Here is a 21711-nt window from a genome sequence, read left to right as displayed (position 1 = left end):
TTTTCATCACTTAAAAATACTACATTTACACAGTCCCTCCACATGAAAGCTTTTCAGTGATAGAACTCTCATAAAAGCGTGGTGTTCTGCTTTGAAATGCATTTGATGTTCAGGAGAAAATAAGTTCTCTGGTATTCCTGCCTCCTAAAATTTTTATTTTACTGTTTTGTTTCGGGGATAGGTACAGAATTTTCACAGCTGTATTCAGGTAACTGAAGACTTTGTGTCTCCAGAACATCTTGTACAGTCATTTCATTTAACACAGGAACTGAGACTCTTGAAGGAGGAAATCAATTACGATGATAAACTACAGGTAGGAGATGAATTTTCTAACTGACTCCTGTTCTTATGTGCCTTTTATATTCAGAAATACGATATGTGCATAACCGCTTAGGCAGTCATTGTCCTTGTTTGTCACATTAGGATAACAACCACAGCTTAATAACAGTATGCATTTAACTGTATGATTTTCAGTGGCCCTTATTTTAACTTTCAGTTTAACAATTTTTTAACTTTGACATTTATTTTATTTTGAGTGTATCTTTCCCTCATTAAGAAAAAAAAAAAAGCTTTAATTTATCTCCAGCTTAAGTGATTAGAAATATCAAAATCTCTTTCAGGTTAAAAATATATTGTATCATGCAGTTAAGGAAATGGTGAGAGCTTTGAAGATACATGAAGACGAAGTAGAGGATATGGAAGAAAATTAGGTGTGGTCCAGTTTGATACTTTTAGGCCATTGAACTGTAATTACTTTCGAACGATGATAAGTATGCACATTGACTTAAGCTTCATAAAACCATCAGTGCCAAGAAATTCTCTTTTGTAGCAATTACTTGTTACTGATACCGCAGCAGTATAGCATAAGTCACAGTTCCTGTGATGCAATGTTAGTTATGAAAACAAGCTAAATTTAAAAAGCAGCACTTCATGGCTGTTTTTGTATTATAGTGTATATGATGTTTGTGAAAATGCCAGATTTAAAATGATGTATTTATTTTTGACAAAAAAAACCCACAAAATTCTACGCTATATTGTTGATCAAGTGTAAATGTGACCTTGTACAGTTTACTAAAATAACGGATATTTTTCACTACATTGAGACAGTTACTGTGAGAATAGGACACAAACACCAGCTATTGCCTGCATTTGGGAAATTGCTGAATCGCACAGCATTCATGTCATAATCAGAAATTACTGCCAAATAATTGTAAAATTTGTAAAATATGAAGTATATAAAGTAGATACTAAATACGGACACTTCAATATTTTGTTGAAGCTATTGACTGTACAATTTAACATTTTCAAAAGGTGTAATTTATTTAAAATTGTCTCATTTTGGTAAAATTTATGTGAACTTTTAAAGCTAAATATTAAACTTAATATGCTATGTAAATATATACATATATACATTTAATGATGTATTTTTTTAAAACATTGGCTTGCTTTTATTTGTTAAAAGTGCAAGTGTTACATATGGCTTTGTACATTAAAGTTGAAAGGGGTTTTACATTTTCCATTAAAAGGACTTTATCAAAAAATGGCGTGTTCCAGAGTTCTTCCTTTTATGATGTGCATACTACCAAGGATTCATCATCATGATGACTACTAAGCATTTTCTTACAATGTTCTCTTCTAGGACATTTTTCCTTTGTTTTATAAGTTTTGTGCTTTTCTTTAGACTTTATGGGCCATCACAAGTGCCTCAACTCATTTGTCCTATGGCACAACTGAAAAAAGGAATACTGGTAACTACTATTTGTTATTTATGAACACATTTTCACTGAAAGAAGAATGCATATGTGAATTTTTAAAGCCATGATTATGCGCGTATGTGATCAGTTTCAAGTAAGTGTGTTTCACCACAGAGCTAGCTGATAAGATAGTTTTGGGGGTGGGAGGAAGACAGGGGACACAGTGGCCTACAGTCAGCCAGTCTAGGTCGAATATGAGTTCTGCTACTTACTGTGTGACCCTGGTAAGTTGCTTTAATTCGGAGTCTTCGTTTTAATAGCTATTACCAGTTGGTTACTCTGAGGCTCACATAGACCTATCCATTTGAATGTTCCTGGAAATACGTCATCCTCCACTGACACCCGCAGGATACTGAAGGGGACAGCCTTTTCTTCTCATTTGAAAGCACATAGTTAAAAAGAAAAAAGTAGTAAGTAGCCCAAGTTGTGACCATGCAAGTTGCTTTGTTTATATCTACCATCGTTAATTTTTTTTAATATTAATTTGTATTTTTGAGAGAGGGTGTGCAAGTGGGGGAAGGACAGAGAGAGAAGACAGATCCAAAGCAGGCTCCAGGCTCTGAGCTATCAGCACAGAACCCAATGCTGGGCTCAAACTCCTGAACCGCAGGATCATGACTGAGCCACCCAGGTGCCCCTATGTGTACCATCTTTTAACTCCCTGTGGGCTATGATGTCACCTACTCCAGGCAATATTCAGCCAGGAGTATGAGGTTACGGGTCACATTAATGTCCCACGTGACACAGGGGTTAATGGGATGGGTGACGACTACTTGGCTAGAAACACTGGGCTGAGGAATCGTTCAAATGATAATGTGAATCTTCTATTTTTTTAAACATGTTTCAGTTCATTTAAATGGTATTTGCTGCTTAACACTTTCAAAAGTCCCATCTGATTTAATTTTGATGTGAAATTAATTTCAAGCCCAAGATATTAATTCTAGAGTAGACTGCCTGCTGCTCCCTAAAGTCTGCCAAGAACCTAAAGTCTTGTGACTTTTTTCCAAAAGGTTTCAAAAGGTTTTGCTGCTTTTGCTGTTGTTTGAGCCACCTTTTAACCGTACTACAACCCCTACAAGAGAGGCTGAAACTAAGGCAGATCAAGCCTGGCAGTGTGGCTTCTTTCAAAACAAACTCATCTGATACAAGTATTCTATCCATGGTCTGAATTCCATGCTAGCGACCTAATCTTGGTGAGGCAGGGTGGAGAGAGTGGACTGTAATGCTCTCATCATTAAAGACGTGACTTTTTGGAATGCTGTGAGTTGTTTTACCGGTCACATCCCTGGTGGAGCGATTCCTCTGCCCATTTAGCTTGTTTCCTTCATCCTTTTGGTTAGCTCAGATGCTTCTCACATATGAAACCATCTGAGCATGTCCGTTTCCTCCAGGCAGTGATGGAGTACATAATAAATGTGTAAAATAATCTTCAAAGAGACTATACAGGGAAACTTGTGCTGAATATTTAGATCCCTCCCATTTTACTTTAATTTGGACTTGAATTTGAATTCTTTTTCCTGACTAATGATTTACATGAGTCCAAACCCATTTCCCTTCTGCCCAGCACAGTCTGGGATTGGAACACCCATAAAATGTGTCGTTCTTGATGCTTCCCTTTGATAGATGGAATATGGGTTTGGTGATATCTGTGTAAGATTAGTGAGCTTCAGAAGAAAAATGTGCTCTCATACCTTTGTTCTGTGTGTGTACATATACAGTGATGTAAATTTGGCTTTTTTTTTTTTTTTTTTTTTTTTTTTAACGTTTATTGTTGAGAGAGCACAAGCAGGGGAGGGGCAGAGAGAGAGGAAGACACAGAATCTGAAGCAGGCTTCAGTCTCTGAGCTGTCAGCACAGAGCCCGACCCCGCGAAATGCAAGATCACGACCTGAGCCACCCAGGTGCTGCCCCTCCCCTGTTTTTTTTTTTGTTTTGTTTTTTGGGGGTTTGTTTTTGCTTTTGTTTTTTTGTTTGTTTTTTAGCATCTTCTATTCCTAAATGCCAACCTATCAAAGATCATCTCCCAGATCAGATCAGGAATGCTGGCCATGGAAGAGGGGGGAAAAAAGAAAATTACTTAATTACCATTCTACAGCTATTCAGTATACTGTGCACTATGAATCCTGGGATGTAGCAAGTGGCCAAGATTCAGACTCAAGTTATGACATACCTGGTTTCACAGTAATTAACCTTGATAGTGACACCTTCCAACCGAGTAGTATGTAGTTTGGCTCTCACAGAAATCTGGTTCTTTTAATGAAAGCAAAGTTCCTTTCAAACAAAAATGAAATGTTGGCGAGCCCCAGGTCACTGGCTGCACACAAAGTGGGTTCCCTTTCCTGACTGGAGAGATTTTCACAGCTGACTTAAGCTGTTCACTCAGTTGTCTGTAAATGAGCCAACCAGCTGCCCTTAAGCCTGGAGGATTGCCTGTCTTTTCTGTCTTGTCTTACGAAAAAGACCTCAGCCCTGGGGTCAGTGGAGGGGCAAATCAAGAATGGTGTGTTGTATGTGTGGGTCACAGCTGGACTCCCATTTTGAGAGGAGGTACCTTCCCAGGACAAATGAGCCCAACAATGCGCTCCTGTCCCCTGGTCTTTGACCCCAGGTTTGACAGATGATGAAAAGATTTGGGGGGCTGGGTCGGTGAACAAACCAAAATGAAGAAGTGCAAAACAAGGTGGAGAGCCAGCATGGTCCTCTGCCAACATAGGATGGTAACTGATTCAGAGGTCCTACCAAGCTAGTAAAGAATACAGGGGCGGCGGCGGGGAGTACAAGATCAATGCTGATGTTTTGTTAGCAAACTTTTTTCCAATCAGTTCCTAAAAACCCCTGCACTATGCTGGTGAAAACCACAGGACTTTTAAAGGAGGAAAAACAAGGATTTGGGCATAACATTGAAAAACTTATCAGTGACACATTTTAAAGAGTGAGGCAGGAGCACCTGGATGGCTCAGTCGGTTGGGTGTCCGACTTCAGCTCAGGTCATGACCTCATGGTTGGTGAGTTCAAGCCCCGCATTGGGCTCTGTGCTGACAGCTTGGAGCCTGGAGCCCCCCCCACCCCACCCCCACCCCCCACACTCGCTCTCGCACTCTCTCTTGTGTCTCAAAAATAAATATTAAAAAAAATTTTTTTAAAGTGAGGCAGCAGTGTCTTAACATGTTAAATATTTAAGAATAGGTTAACACTGTAAAATAAATGGCACTTTACCCTAAAGAAGAAAGAGTAGAAATTTGCATTGGAAATGGGCATCGGAAGGGTTGCTGCTTGGTGAGAAATACTGTGCCGTGTTGGAAGAAGGGTTGTGTGGAATTAGAGGGGAAGGTGTAATACCAGGTGTGGATGGATGGAAAGGTGTGGCTCAGCACCAGCATGAAGGTTCAGATGATGAAGCTTTCTGCGTTCACTTAAGTTTTTCTTGCAGGCAAAATTGCCCCTTAAACATAAAGTTCACATCGTGCTCAAATTGTTCCCTATAAATTTATGTTGGGACAGATTTGCAAGCAGCAGACAGGGAAGAGTATAGAGCCTGAATAAAGGCTCGAGTTCACCCAAAGCAGGTACTATGCCATTCTAACTTTTAAACTAAATATTTCTAGCAGTGTTGTAAACCCACAGATTCACCACTACATAACCACAAAAAGACAATGAAAAATAGCATTTAAAAATAGCCAAAGATGGGGGCACTTGGCTGGCTCAGTTGTTAGAACATGCAACTCTTAATCTCACTGTCTTGAGTTTGAGCCCCACATGGGGTTTTAGAGATTACTTTTATTTTTTTTAATTTTAGAGAGAGCATACGTGAGCAGGGGAGAGGGACAAATGGGGAGAGAGAATCAAGCAGGTTCTGCACCCAGCACGGCAGCACAGAGGCCAATGCAGGTTTCAATCCCCTGGGATCGTGACCTCATCCAAAATCAAGAGTCGGATGCTCAACTGACTGAGCCACCCAGGCACTTCTAAAAAAAATGTTTAAAATAAATAATAGATTAAAAACAAATAGTCAAAGTCCAAGTCTCTCTGTCTTGAATTGTGAGCCTGTTCATTCTGTCACCAGTCTTCCAATAATATGAGCCTCTCTTCAAAAATTCAACAAATACCTCAAGTATTCTATACAACTTTTTTTTAAAAATTGTGAAATTCTAACTTCACTATAGTTAACATAGCGTTCTGTTTCAGGCGTACAGTAGAGTGATCCGACAGTTCTGTAATTCAGTTCTCATCACAATAAGTTTCACCCTCACCTGTTTCACCCATCCTCCCACCCACCTCCCCTCTGGTAACTGTCACTTTTCTATAGTCAAGAGTCTTTTTTGGTTTGTCTCTTTTTTCTTTGTTGATTAATTCCACATGAGTGAAATCATGCTATTTTTCTTTGACTTATTTTACTTAGATTTATACTCCCTTGATTCATCTGTGTAGTCGCAAATGGCAAGATTTCATTCCTTTTTATGGCTGAGTAATAGTCCATTGTATACATACACCACATCTTTATCCATCATCTATCCATGCAACTTGGGCTGCTTCTGTAATTTGGCTATTGTAAATAATGCTGCAGTAAACATAGGGACACATATATCTTTTCAAATTAGTGTTTTTGTACTTTGGAGGTAAATACCCAGTAGTGGAATTACTGGATCATATGGTAGTTCTATTTTTAATATTTTGAGGAACCTCCATACTGTTTTCCACAGTGGCCATATTAGTTTGCATTCCTACCAACAGTGCAAGAGGGTTCCTTTCTCTCCACATCCTTGCCAACTCTTGTTGTTTCTTGTGTTTTTTTATTTTAGCCATTCTTTGCAATATGATGGGAGGTGATATCTGACTATGGTTTTGATTTGCTTTTCCCTGACGATGAATGATGTTGAGCATCTTTTCATGTGTCTGTTGTCCATCTTATGTTTTCGTTAGAGAAATGTCCGTTCAGGTCTTCTGCTCATTTTGTAATTGGATTATTTGCTTTTCTCATGTTGGGTTGTGTAAATTCTTTATATATTTTGGATACTAACCCTTTATTGAATATGTCATTTACAATGTCTTTTCCCATTCAGTTAGCCTAGTTTTGTTGGTTGTTTCCTATACTGTGCAGAAGATTTTTATTTTGTTGTAGTCCCAATAGTTTGTTTGCTTTTGTTTCCCTTGCCTCAGGAGATCTATCTAGAAAAATGTGGTTATGGTTATAGGGGCACCTGGGTGGCTCAGTCGGTTGTGCATCCGACTTCGGCTCAGGTCATGATCTCACAGTTTGTGGGTTCGAGCCCCACATCGGGCTCTGTGCTGACCGCTTGCTCAGAGCCTGGAGCCTGCTTCGGATTCTGTGTCTCTTTCTCTCTCTGCCCCTCTCCTTCTCTCTCTGCCCCTCCCCCACTCACACTTTGTCTCACTCTGTTTCTCAAAAATAAATAAATGTAAAAAAAAAATTTTTTTTTAAGAAAAATGTGGTTACAGCCAGTGTCAGAGACATTACTGTGTTCTCTTCTAAGATTTTTATGGTTTCAGGTGTCACATTTAGGTCCTTAGTCCATTTTGAGTTTATTTTGTGTATGGTGTAGGAAAGTTTCATTCTTTTGCATCGAGCTGTCCAGTTTTCCCAACACCATTTGCTGAGGAGACTTTTTCTCGTTGCATATTTTTGCCTCCTTTGTCAAAGATTAATTGACCATTTAATCCTGAGTTTATTTTTGGGCTCTCTGTTCTGTCCCATTGATCTATGTGTCTATTGTGCCAGTACCATACTGATTACTACAGCTTTGTAGTATTTCTTGAAATCTGGATTGTGATACCTTCAGCTTTGTTCTTCTTTTTCAAGATTGCTTTGGCTCTTCGGGGTCTTTCGTGGTTCCCTGTAAGTTGTAGGATTTTTTGTTCTAGTTCTATGGAAAATGCTGTTGGTATTTTGATAAGGATTGCATTAAGTCTGTAGGTTACTTTGAGTAGTATGGACATTTTAACAATATTTGTTTTTCCAGTCCATGAGCATGGAATATCTTTCCATTTGTTTGAATCATCTTCAGTGTCTTTCATTAGGGTCTTATAGTTTTCACAGTACAGGTCTTTGACGTTTTTGGTTAAGCATATTCTAGGTATTTTATTATTTTTGGTGATATTGTAAATGGGATTATTAATTTGTCTTTCTGCTACTTCATTATTAGGGTATAGAAATTTCTGTATATTGATTTTTGTATCTTGTGACCTTATTGAATTCATTTATTAGGTTCTGGTACCTTTTTTGTTAGTTTTTAGGGTGTTCTATATGTAATATCATGTCATCCGCAAATAGTGAAACTTTTATTTCTTCCTTACCAATTTAGATGCATTTTATTCCTTTGTCTTGTCTGGTTACTGTGGCTAGGATTTCCAGTTCTATGATGAATAAAAGTTTAATGAGAGTGGACATCCTTGTCTTATTCCTGACCTTAGGGGAAAAGCTCTCAGGTTTTCACCATTAAGGATGATGTTAGCTGTCGGTTTTTCATATATGGCCTTTATTATGTTGAGGTATGTTCCCTCTAAACCTACTTTGTTGAGGATTTTCATCATGAGTGGATGTTGTTCTCTGTCAAATACTTTTTCTGCATCAATTGAAATGGTTATATGGTTTTCATCCTTTCTCTTGTTGATGTTATTTACCACATTGATTTGTGAATATTTAACCACCCTTGCATCCTGGGAACAAATTCCACTTGATCATGGTGAGTGATTTTTTTTAATGTATTGTTGAATTTGGGTTGCTAAATTTTGTTGAGGACTTTTGCATCTGTGTTCATGAGAGAGACTGGCCTGTAGTTCTCTTTTTTGTAGTGTTTTTATAGTATCAGGGTAATGTGGGCCTTATAAAATGAATTTGGAAGATTTCATTTTTCCTCTTCTATTTTTTGGAATAGTTTGAGAAGAATACATATTCACTCGTCATTAAATATTTGGTAGAATTCACCTGTAAAGCCATCTGATTCAATTTCATTGTTGGTAATTGGTCTGTTCACTTTCTTCCTGATTCAGTTTTGGGAAGTTATGTTATTTCTAGACATTTACCCATTTCTTCTAGGTTGTCCAATTTGTTGGCATATAATTTTTTGTACTCTTTTATAATCCTTTGTATTTCTGTAGTGTTATTTCTCCTCTTTCTTTTTTTTCCCCAAGTGTTTATTTATTTTGAGAGAGAGCGTGCAAACAGGGGAGGGGCAAAGAGAAAGGGGGAGAGAGAGAATCCTAAGCAAGCTCTGTGCTGTCAGCACAGAGCCTGACATGGGGCTCAATCTCCATCCAGATGGTGATATCTTGAGTCAAGCCCAAATCAAGAGTCACATGCTCAACCAACTGAACCACCTAGGTGCCCCTCTCCTCTTTCATTTCTGATTTTGAGTCTCTCCTCTCTCTCTCCTCTCTTTCTCTCTCTTTAGTGGTCTGGCTAAAGTTTTATCAATTTTGTTGATCTTTTGAAAGAACCAGATCCTGATTTTTTTGATCTTTTTGGATTTTGTTTTTGTTTTTTTTAGTTTCTATTTTGCTTATTCCTGCTCTCATCTTTATTATTTCCTTCCTGCTTTTGGGTTTTGTTCTTTTTCTAGCTCCTTTAGATGTAAGATTGGGTTGTTTGAGATTTTTCTTCTTGAGGCAGATCTGTATTTCTATAAACTTCCCACTTAGAACCACTTTTGCTACATCCCAAAGATGTTGGACTGCTGTATTTTGGTTTCTATTTTGTCTCCGTGTATTTTTTAATTTCCTCTTTGATTTCTTGGTTGACCCATTCATTGCTTAGTAGCATGTTATTTAACCTCTATGTATCTGTGTTCTCTCCAGAATTTTTCTTGTGGTTGATTTTTAGTTTCATAGTGTTATGGTTGGAAAAGATGCATGGTATGACTCTGATCTTTTTGAGTTTGTTGAGACTTGTTTTGTGGTCTAATAGGTGATGAGACTGTTCCATATGCATTTGAAAAGAATGTGTATTCTGCTGTTTTAGGATGGAATATTCTGAATGTATCTGTCAGATCCATCTGGTCCAATGTGTCATTCAAAGCCACTATGTCCCTGTTGGTTTTCTGTTTGGATGATCTATCCATTGATGTAAGTGGGGTTTATTAAACTCCCTTACTATTAATGTGTTATTATCAATTACCTCCTTTATTTTTATTATCTGCTTCATATGCTTGGCTGCCCTCATGTTAGGTGCATAAATATTTACTATTATATCTTCTTGTTGGATTGTTTCACTTATGTCCGTCTTTGTCTCTTCTTATAGTCTTTGTTTTAAAGTCTATTTTGTCTGATATAAGAATTGCTCCGTTGGCTTTTTTCTTCACTTCCATTGGCATAATAAATGCTTTTCCATCCCTTCACTTTCAATCTGCATGTGCCTTAAGTCTGAAATGAGTCTCTCATAGGCAACATATAAATAGATCTTGTTTTTATCCATTCCATCACGCTGTCTTTTGATTGGAGCATTTAGTGCATCTACATTCAAAGTAATTTTTGATAGGCATGAACTTATTGCCATTTTGTTACTGGTTTCATGGTTTTTATAGTTCTTCTCTGTTCCTTTCTTCTCTTGATCTGTTCTAAGTGTGCTGGCCTTTAGTGATACGCTTGGATTCCTTTCTTTTTATTTTTTGTATATCTGTTACTCGTTTTTAATTTGTGGCTTCCATTAGGTTCATATGTAACATCTTATGCATATAGCAGTCCATATTAAGCTGACAGTCACCTAAGTTTGAACCCATTCTTTACTCATACCACCCTCATGTTTCAAATGTTTGCTGTCATACTTTACATCCTTTTATTTTGTGAATCCCTTAACTGATTTTTATAGATAAAATTTTACTGCTTTTATGCTACTTCCTCCTACCTATGGTCTTTCCTTTCTACCCAAAGAGTCCCCATTAACATTTCTTGTAGGGCTGGTTTAGTGGTCATTAATTCCTTTAACTTTTGTTAGTCTGGGAATCTCTATCCCTCCTTCCATTCTGAATGATGGCCTTGCTGGATAGAGAATTCTTGGCTGCATTTTTTTTCTTTCAACATTTTGAATACATCATGCCACTCCCTCCTGGCCTGAAAAGTTTGTTGAAAAATCAGATAACCTTATGGGCTTGTATGTAACTGTTTTCTTTTGCTGCTTTTAAAGTTCTCCCCTTATCACTACTTTTTACTATTTTAATTACTATGTGTCTCAGTGTGGAGCTCCTTAGGTTGACAAGTGTGCTTAAAATCCTCCCATTCTGCTGTCTTCCCCAGAAGTGTCCATCAACTCTAAAGAATGGAACAAAGGTCCTTCTGGAATTTACATTACCCAAAAGTGTTGGTTTATTTTTTATTTTAGAGAGTATGTATACACCTGCACAAGTGAACGGGGGAGGGGCAGAGAGAGGGAGAGGGAGAATCTCAAGCAGGCTCTTCACCATCAGCACAGAGCCTGACATGGGGCTCAAATTTATGAAACAGGAGATCATGACCTGAGCCAAAATCAACAGATGCTTAACCAAGCTACCCAGGCAGCCCTCAAAGTGTTGGCTTTTTAAATAAATGAAAACTACCTAAAGATGAAAATGGGTCTATGACCCTTGTCCCACTCAATTTCTTGCTGCATCCATATTTAGTTTTAACCCTGAAACTAAAGGGTTTGGGGGCAGAGGTTAACATCTGTTTCAAATAGGCCCCTCCCTGTGAGCAGCTATTTTCTCATAAGAACAGGGTATTCATCTGATCTAAAGCCAACAAAAGGGGCACCTGGGTGACTCAGTCGGTTAAGCATCCGACTTCAGCTAGGTTATGATCTCACAGTTTGTGAGTTCACGCCCCACATTGGGCTCTGTGCTGACAGCTCTGAGCCTGGAGCCTGCTTTGGATTCTGTGTCTCTCTCTGCCCCTCCTCTGCTCACTCTCTTTCAAAAATGAATAAACATTAAAAAAAAATTTTGTAAGCCAACAAAAGATGTACGGTGGCAACAGAGAGGCTCTGGGTCTTTATAATAACCCTCAGCAGCAAAATTTTTCTTTGGGGAACCAACTTCAAGGGAGCATAGAGCTAAAAGTCTGGTTCCTCAAACCAAGAACCCCTTTTTCAGACTACAACCTTTCTTTCTAGAAAGTATCCTTTGCCTTTGGGAACCCCTTCTGAGACTTTAGTACTTCAATCCTACTATGCTCCCTAATCATCTAACCTGTCTTACATCTTTTGTACATCTTGGACTGTTTGTTGATACTAAAGACATTCTCACTTGGGGGCACCTGAGTGGCTGTTGGTTAAGCATCTGACTTTGGCTCAGGTCACGATCTCACAGTTCATGAGTTGAAGCCCTGCATCGGGCTCTCTGCTGTCAGCACAGAGCCCCCTTCAGATCCTCTGTCCCCCCCTCTCTCTCTGCCCCTCCCCTGCTTTCTCCCTCTCAAAAATAAACATTAATGGGAAAAAAAACCTATATTTTCATTTGTATCCTTGATTCCTTCACTTTTTGTCCTTATGTCACACCAAGAACCCAACCCTCTTTTCCCAATTTAACATCTACAACGGAGAAGCAAGCTAAGAACCACAAAAATTGAGCCAGGCTTCTCTGAGATCCTTTTGGCTCCTGAGCAATCCTAATCTTGGGAGCATATTCCAAATATTTTCCACTCCTCAAGACCAGGACCTGATCCCAGCCCCCTCACCATTAGGAAATGAGCGGACAATCTGTGTGAGCCTCCACCGGATTTCCTCACGTGTCTTGCCAGGATTTGACTGTGACCAAGCTTACAGTTCCTCTTTCCCATTTCGGACTCCATACTGTTCATGCTGTTCCCTACGGAGGAAGCCATTTCCCCATCCTCTGGTCACGTTCCATCTTCCATGAAGGCTGCACCAGCTACCTTACAGGTTTAGTGGCAGAAGAGGGTGTTTGTTAAATATCTGATTTAAATTGAGGCTTTCTTTCCCTTTTTGCCTATGCATATCTACAAACGACTTGAATAAGAGAATATTTACTATTAGAAGAGTATTTAAATATGAGGTATTTACTAGTGACCAGTTAAGGAGTTCCTAACTGCAGCCCACACTGCCCTTTTGACCCAACAAGAACCAGAAAAGTTCCTCACCGTCCACTAGATGGCACTGCTTGCTCAGCAGTGACTTTTCAAGGACACTATTCCAACTGTGGCAAAATAGGCGAATCTTGAAGAGGCTCTCCTTTTTCAAACTATACCATTTGCTCCCGCAGAGGTCTCCAATTCAGCTATGCTGGGATTATGACAAAATATAGTAATGATCACTTTTGATGTTTACATTTATAGTCTACTGGTCTAGAATGATCCAACAATAGCTACTGTTGTTACAGTTCATGAAAGCCTGGACTCTTCACGTATATTATAAACATCCTATGGCCAACTGCCTCACACTTGTATTCTTCACCATCTAAAACAACACTTTAATCACAACCCTGCACGAATGAAAAGGGACACCACAGGAAATGGAGACAGGCTTTTCACAATGGAGTGTAAGGACTAACAACCTTCAGCAGGTGGTCCCCAACTTGTCCTTGGGAAGTACCTGAAGAGGAATGGGAACGTCCGGGTCACTCGCCACAGTAGGAGAACTCATCCTCCTGTGGCCCCGTAACAACAGCCCAGGACTGTCAAACCACTTCACTCTTGGCTCTGTCTCCAAGCTGGTAGAAAACTGCAGGTAGGTCATGACCTTCTGGACCTCAATTTGTTTCATTATGAGGTAATAGGTCTTAAAGGCTTTAAAAATTGACATCCAAAATACATGAAATAGTACCTACAAAGGGTTAAAAGCAGATAATGTACTTAACATTTTGAATGGATTTAGAGACAAAATATTTTCATTTCACTAACCTTGATAAAACATGAGGGATAAACAATGGCTTTGAAGAAACGGATCTTGGAAATAGTTTCTTGTTCTCTTTTCTCTTACGCATGGTTTCCAGGAACTAGAGGTTACCTGTGGTTACCATGGCAGGACAGCTAAGACTTACCACGTACCACTTAATTTCTGAAAGAAATGTTTATCATTCTGCAAAAGCCAAACCTGAGCACCTTCCGGGCCTTCTAACATCCAGCTAGCCATCTGGGTTCAATAGTGAGAGGCCACCAACTACAGGAGCCCACTCAGCTTCCCGTACAAGTGTAATGCATTGCCATTTAGTGGAAACAGGCTATTCCTAAATCCCATGCGGTGCCTTAAGCCAAACAGAAGACACAAGAACACCTGGAAACCCCAGAGGAGATGGCCATGTGTTTTTATTTAATTAGTCAGTGGAAGACACCGCTAGGATGCCCCAGAGGTGCCAAGTTGTGTTGGTCAAAAGACAACAGATGTTAAGATTCAAACACAAAATTTAACCAGATTGAAGAGTAAATTAACTGGTGTAGGAGCTTCAGAACAAGTGAAGAAGTCCATTAAGCATGTACTTTTCGGAGATGGTCAGAATGGGGTTCTGATAAGCATGGGCCACACTGCTGATGGAGAAAGAGGGAAGGGAGCAAGGGAGACACTGCTGGTGGAAAAGGAGCAGGGCTTACAAAGGGCTCCTGTCAAAATACAACCAGGCTCATTTTATTTATTTTGAGAGCGCACAAGCAGGGGCGGCACAGAGAGAGATGGGGGGGGGGGGGGAAGGGAGAGAGAATCCCAAGCAGGCTCTGCATTGCCAGTGCAGAGCCCAACGTGGGGTTCAAACTCACTAGCCACAAGATCATGACCTGAGCCAAAAGCAAGAATCCGACGCTTACCTGACTGAGCCAAAGAGGTGCCCTACCAACCTCATTTTTCAGAGACAAATATCAAGACTCATAAGTTTATCTGAGGCACAAACTTTTAAATCTGAAGTTTGATAAATCAGAGTCTGGGATATTCCAACACTGAGATGGACAAACTGACATAACATTTTATTGTATTTTGAGAGAGGACGCAAGTGAGCAAAGGGCGGGGGGGGGGGGGGGGAGAGAATCCGACGAGGGACAGAGAGGGAGAGAGAGAGAGAAGTGGGGCTCACCCGATGTGGGTGATAAAACCACGGTTTATGGGATCATGACCTGAGCCAGTCAGATGCCTAAGCAACAGCCACCCAGGCACCCCCAAACTGACATAACTTTTAACAGAGAATAGAAGTCTTACTCGTAAGAAGCTAGCTTATTTTTGGTTTCATCTGCAGCAAGATGAGACCTGAACAAATGGGGCCTTGGCACAGTCACTTGGACTCCTCCTACTTCTGCTAGTTTCATCACCCCATGTGTGAGCCCCATCCCACCCTCAACCCAGCAGTCCCTGACCCAGTCTCTAAGGCAGTGTGGCGCGCTGGTCCATCTGTCTGTCCCTCCCACAATCGCACACAATAAGCCAAGTCCATGCTTTAAACACCCCCGTGGTCTGTACCCAGACGTTTCACTTTCACCCCACCCCCACTCCTACTGCAGCGGTGGGACCGCGCCCGCGTGGTGCTCCCCAACCACCGTGCCCTGGCTGGTGGCAGGGACCCCGGGGATAGCCGCCTGCAACTGAGCACTGTCCAGGCGGCCAGGCACACATTTAAACCTCAGGACCTTCCTTATGCTCTTTCACCTCAGTTGTCGGGGAAACAGACTGCAACAACGGAGAACAACTTTAACATACCAGAGTCGTTTGTCATCGGCTGAATCTCTTCAAATTCATCTTCAGGATTTACAACAGAGAAACCATACAAAACGTGCCTTTACCAACACAGGGGCGCCTGGGTGGCGCAGTCGGTTAAGCATCCGACTTCAGCCAGGTCACGATCTCGCGGTCTGTGAGTTCGAGCCCCGTGTCAGGCTCTGGGCTGATGGCTCGGAGCCTGGAGCCTGTTTTCGATTCTGTGTCTCCCTCTCTCTCTGCCCCTCCCCCGTTCATGCTCTGTCTCTCTCTGTCCCAAAAATAAATAAAAAACGTTGAAAAAAAAAAAATTTTTAAACTACCAACACATTTGGGGTGACTGGGCGGTTCAGTCGGTTGAGCGTCTGGCTCCGGCTCAGGTCATGATCTCGCAGTTTGTGGGTTCGAGCCCCACGTTGGGCTCTGTGCTGACAGCTCAGAGCCTGGAGCCTGCTTCGGATTCCGAGTCTCCCTCTCTCTGCCCCTTCCCCGCTCATGCTCTGTCTCTGTCTCTCGCAAATGAATAAACATTAAAAAAAAAATTTTAAACTACCAACACATTCAACAAAGGTATAAAACACAATTACTTTATTGATCTCTTACAATCAAACACTGTCAACTACCATTACTTCCACTCATGCATCAGTAAAGGATATTTCCTTAGTATTTTCAAATGATACATTTAAACGATAAACAAAAAAGTTAGAACTTAAAATGCACCCTGATTAATTATGTAAACCGGTAATTTTTTTTTTAAAAAGCATAACTAACAATTTGGTTCCTTTCTTCATAAAATGGAAATTTAAATATTTCTCCTGATAGTCTTGAGGTTCTCATTATGTCGTGAGTAGTGCAAAGTGTGGCACAGTTTCATCAAGAAAGGTGTGTCTCACACGCCTTATTCAACAAACGAAATGTGCATAACAAAATGCATACAGTCAATGCATGATAGAAAGCATGTTTCAAACACAAGGCGGCCCCTCGGGCCACCATATTATTTAGGTTTTTGCATTATCATTTATGGCATTATAGATTAATTATACATAACATACTTTTATACATTTTAACCCTGAAGATAAGAAAAATAACTGTTGCTTGAAAAAGTTATTCCAGGTAGCCATTTGGTTTGTATCAGGAGAAAGTGAACCTCCAAGAGTCTAGTGTCTGCCAAGTCTGGAATCAGCTGGAGTCAGTCAATCGGACATGACAAACTTCACAGTGACTGTTTCCCAAGTCCCGGCGACGCTTCTTCCCACAGTGCGCCAGACGACGAAGCATCTCTGGAATCACCCTTGCGTGTGGTTTTCCCTTTTTTTTTTCTGGATCAACTACTATTCTATTATTTTGTCCTTTCTTCTCAGCTCCTTTATGGCCTTTCATTTTAATTATTCATAAATCCTTTCAGAATATCCTCAGAGAGCTCCATAAGGGGAAGTTCTGGAGACGGAAAATCCAAGGGAGGAAGGTTGGGTATGGGGATATCCTTGGCTTTGCCGGTATTCGCTGAAAACTTCTGCCAGGTGGGAGAGGCTGTGGCAGTTTCCGAATGTGGTGGCAAGCTCCACAACTCTGACTTTTCTACAAAATCAGCATCCACATCCAGCTCCTTTTCTACTGGGCCTTTTAGAAGTCTGGCCTTTTCAGCCTTTAGTTGTTTGTTTTCTTTCCTTAACCTTTCGTTCTCAGCCACGAGGAATTCGACGTGCCTCTCCAAATCTGCGATCTTGGTAGCCTGCTCCTCTATGATTGTCTTGTCATCCTTGGGGGCTTTGCTTCCAATGCACGGCTCTGCCGGCTCCCTCTTCTGCTGAAGTAAAAACAGCAGTGTGTCTGGATCCCTGTCAAAGACCCCCTGGATTTCAGGCAGATGTTTCTCCGTGGAAGGGCTGTATTTCTCAGAGAGAAGGGGGCTCTGGCCCTCTGCATCCTCAGAAGGGGGTTTGTGCGGGGCCTGGAGCTGGGCGGCCGCATCCTTGTCTGTGCTCTGCTGGGCTTTCAGTCTCTCTTCCCGCTTGGCCCTTTTCCACCTCTCCTGGATGAGGAGGAGCTGTTTCATGTGGCTGTCCCTTTGCAATTCCAGTGACAGATGAGCCTATCACACAGAAGGAAAGGTGTCATTTAACATTTAAGTCTCTTTAGTAATCTCCATTGAATATAATCCCAAGATCCTCCTTTCTAAATAACTCTATAACACTTAAAATTTACATACTATGTTTGCAATTCAGTAGAACCCCTGATTTTGTTAAAGACAACTGGGTCTTTAAAGACAACAGTCATGGCCCCACCACAAAAAGAGGGTGCGTGCGGGCCACACAGGCAACTAGGGAGGACTGCGCTTCTGAGCCTGACATCTCCCATGTGAGGCCACTCCTCCAAGACCAAGATGTAGCTGAACTCCCTAATACATAAAGAGAATCAGCCAAAATAAGAAGACCCGAGGCACACATTCTAAATGAAAGAACAAAAGACAAATCCTTAGAAAAACAACTCAATGAAACAAAGATAAGCAATCTACCCCATAAACAGTTCAAAGTAAATAAAGATGCTCACCAAACTTGGGAGAAGAATCAACATAAAACTTCAACAGAGAGACAAAAAATATCTCCATAATATAAGAAATTATCAATCAGAACAGAAGAATACAATAAAAGAAATGACAAATACATTATACAGAACAGAGTAGATGATACAGAAGAACAGATCAGCAATCTTCAGGACAGGGTAGCAGAAATCACCCAAAGTAAACACCAAAAGAAAAAAATTGGGGGATGAGGATAGTTATTTAAGGAAAATATCAAGACTAAGAAAATTCACATGAAGAAATAACAGCTGAAAACTTCCCTAACATGGGGAAGAAAACACACATCAGGTCCAGGAATCAAATAGAGCCCCAAACAAAATTAACCCAAAGAGATCCATACCAAGACACATTATAATTGTCAAAAATTAAAGACAATCTTAAAAGCAGCAAGAGAAAAACAACTAGTTATGTATACGGGGATCCCCAAAAGATTAACAGCTGTTTATATATATATATGTTTATATATATGTTTATATATATATTTGGAAACAGCAAGATTCTATTCTGGGAAAATGAATTTTTGGTATTCTCCTTCCTCATCTTTGTAACAACATCTAATTTTTAGGGCTGTTCTCTGGATATCATTTCTTTCTTTCTAAATTTATTCTGAAAGAGAGATTGCAAGTGGGGGAGGGGCAGAAGAGACAGGGAGGGAGAGAGTCCCAAGCAGGCCCCACATTGTCAGTGCAAAGTCCACTGTGGGGCTAGAACTCACACACGAGATCATGACCTGAGTCGAAATCCAGAGTTGGATGTTTAACAGACAGGGTCACCCAGGCACCCCATGAATGTCATTTCTGTAGAGATCTGTGCACTCTGGTTTCGACGAAACTTATATAACCTCAAGTATAAAATAACATATTGGGTTTTGTTATTAATTATATAAATCAGTAATTTTATTTTCACCATCAAAAGGATCATGTTCTGTCAACAGCAGTATAAAATATGCTATCTGTCTGGCCAACAAAAACATGAAGCCCCCATACGAACTGGGTGGCAAGGGAAAAGTACAACATGGGAAACAGCAATTTCAGAAACAAAAACACTTTTCCAACATACACACGTTCCAAAAAAAGGCCTCTGTAAAGTGTACAAATGGTAGAAGAAAATGTAACAAGTGGAGAGCCTGGGTGGTTCAGTCGGTTAAGTGTCCGACTTCGGCTCAGGTCATGATCTCACCTTTCCCAAGTTCAAGCCCTGCATCGGGCTCTGTGCTGACAGCTCAGATTCTGTGAGATTCCCTCTCTCTCTGCCCCTCCCCCTGCTCGCACTCTGTCTCGAAAGAAGAAGAAGAAGAAGAAGAAGAAGAAGAAAAAGAAAAAAGAGAAAGGGAAGGGAGGGAAAGAGAAAGGAAGGAAGGGAGGAAGGGAGGGAGGGAGGGAGGGAGGAAGAAACGCAAGAAAAAATACAACAAGTACCACACACTGGTAAAGAACTGAACATATCTGCTGTTCTTTGGCAACTAAGCCAAGTGCAACGGCTAGAAGGAAGCAATCACTGACAGGTTTTCACAATCTCATATTTAATTCTCCACTTTCCTGAGCAGCAGCACAGCCTGGAGAAGTGTCACTGAAGACGGAGACAGAAAAACACTACAGGAGTTGACCACAAATCACATGGTACACACTTTAGGGAACTGCAAGAATCCTGTATAAAACTGTGTGTTTCTGACCACCACAATGAAGATATCACAAACGTGGAATGATTCATTTTTTCCGAAGGTCTTAGGTCTTCTAACATCATGACCGTGCTGCACACTAAACAATACCAGAGTCGTAACAAATACCAACTATGCCAATTACAGAATTTGGAAGGAAATGGAGAACGTGTTCTATTTTTCAGGTGCTCTGTTTCAGACCAATTAAAGCCCCCGGTCACTGACACTGTCTTTCTTAAAAGCGTGAAGGGCTCTGGCCTTTTAAGATTAATGCTTCTGGCTGGTGCCTGTGTCTGTGTGAAGCAAGCCTCCAAGCTCCTGGATTCAGGGCTCCTGGTGGCCCAGCGCCAGCGGTAGGAGCTCCTGGCAGGGAGAAGAGGGAAAGGGGTGGCTCTCTCCCAACCCTCCCACAGCAAGCAGGGTAGGAACTGCGGCGCCTGAGCAGGATGCCTGCGACCCCTGTGCAGCTGTGACCAGGCACCAGTGCTGGGGGCACACGCAGTCCACTGCATTCCTTGATTAGAAGACCCAGGATACTAAAGATGCCAACTCTCCCCAAATCGATACACAGGCTTAATGCAATTCCAGCTACATCACAGAAAGATGCCAGTTACAGAAGGGGGGAAGGCTAGGCCTCTGGTGATAGTGTTACAGGAGGTGAATCCTCTGCCAACTATTGGCTGGTTTCTAAGCAAAAAGTCTGTAGGCCAAGAATGGCACAAAATATTCAAAGTGCTGAAAGGAAAAAACTTACAACCAAACATACCTAGCAAGCTTACCACTCAGAATTGAAGGAGAGATCAAAGAGTTTCCCAGACAAACTAAAGCTAAAGGAGTTCATCACCACTAAACCAGCTCTACAAGAAGCATTAAAGGGAATTCTTTAAGCAGAAAATAAAAGGCCAAAAGTAGAAACAAGAAAATACCTGAAAGAAAAATCTCTCATTAGTAAGGCAAAACATACAGAAAAGGAAGTAGATTGACCAGGACAAAGCTGGTATGAGGGTCAAAAGACATAAGTACTAAAATCAACAAAATCTCCAATAATTAGTTAAGGGTCTCATTAAATAAAAAGGCATAAAACAGATGTCAAAAACATAAAACGTGTGGGTGTGCGCACACGAAGGTGATAAGGTGACTAAAGATGTAGTGCCTGTAGAATGCATGCCTACTTAAATGACCAACTTAAAACAGACTGCAATATATGCATGTTATTATATATAAATCTCATGGCGACCACAAACCAAACCCTTACCACACACGTAGGAGCCCAAACATAACACTAAAGAAAATAATCAAATACAAGGGAAGAGAGTAATAGAAAAAAAAGGAACAGGAACTACAAAGACAAGAAAACAATTTTTAAAATGGCAATAAATACATACCTATCGATAATTACTTTAAATGTAAAGACTCCAATCAAAATGCTCCAATCAAAACAGGTAGGGTGGCTGAATAGATTAAAAAAAAAAAAAAAGGCCTATGTAAATATTCCCTACAAGAGACTCACTTCCAATCTAAAGACACATACAGACTAAAAGTGGAGTAATGGTTGGGAATGCAAGCTGGTGCAGCCACCCTGGAAAACAGTATGGAGGTTCCTCAAAAAACTAAAAATAGAACTACCCTAGGACCCAGCAATTGCACTACTAGGCATTTATCCACGGGATACAGGTGTGCTGGTTCGAAGGGACACATGCACCCCCATGTTTATAGCAGCACTATCGACAATAGCCAAAGTATGGAAAGAGCCCAAATGTCCATTGACGGATGAATGGATAAAGAAGATGTGGTGTATATATGTACAATGGAGTATTATTCGGCAATCAAAAAGAATGAAATCTTGCCATTTGCAACTACGTGGATGGAACTGGAGGGTGTTATGCTAAGTGAAATTAGTCAGTCAGAGAAAGACAAAAATCATATGACTTCACTCATATGAGGACTTTTAAGAGACAAAACAGATGAACATAAGGGAAGGGAAACAAAAATAATATAAACACAGGGAGGGGGATAAAACAGAAGAGACTCATAAATATGGAGAACAAACTGAGGGTTTACTGGAGGGGTTGTGGGAGGGGGGATGGGCTAAATGGGTAAGGGG

At 40.7% G+C, this 21711-nt stretch overlaps 2 protein-coding genes across 12 annotated transcripts in view; one reads left to right on the top strand and one right to left on the bottom strand.

Annotated features, from left to right (window-relative positions):
• JMJD1C (jumonji domain containing 1C) overlaps positions 1-816 on the top strand; it is a 318019-nt gene extending 317203 nt beyond the window's left edge. For all 9 annotated transcript variants that reach the window (XM_049646138.1, XM_049646136.1, XM_049646143.1 and 6 more), the window contains 2 exons: positions 182-313; positions 621-816. In XM_049646138.1, coding sequence (XP_049502095.1) covers positions 182-313; positions 621-710 — 222 coding nt within the window. In that variant the 3' untranslated portion in view covers positions 711-816. The remainder of the gene's footprint in view (positions 1-181; positions 314-620) is intronic.
• A 15119-nt stretch (positions 817-15935) lies between these two features.
• Positions 15936-21711, bottom strand: part of NRBF2 (nuclear receptor binding factor 2) — a 35048-nt gene continuing 29272 nt past the window's right edge. For all 3 annotated transcript variants that reach the window (XM_049646144.1, XM_049646146.1, XM_049646145.1), the window contains one exon: positions 15936-17461. In XM_049646144.1, coding sequence (XP_049502101.1) covers positions 16751-17461 — 711 coding nt within the window. In that variant the 3' untranslated portion in view covers positions 15936-16750. The remainder of the gene's footprint in view (positions 17462-21711) is intronic.

This window comes from Panthera uncia, chromosome D2 (assembly GCF_023721935.1).
Source record: "Panthera uncia isolate 11264 chromosome D2, Puncia_PCG_1.0, whole genome shotgun sequence".
Taxonomy (NCBI): Eukaryota; Metazoa; Chordata; class Mammalia; order Carnivora; family Felidae; genus Panthera; species Panthera uncia.
The sequence above is the reverse complement of the archived record's forward strand: the minus strand, read 5'-3'. Positions and strand labels throughout refer to the sequence as shown.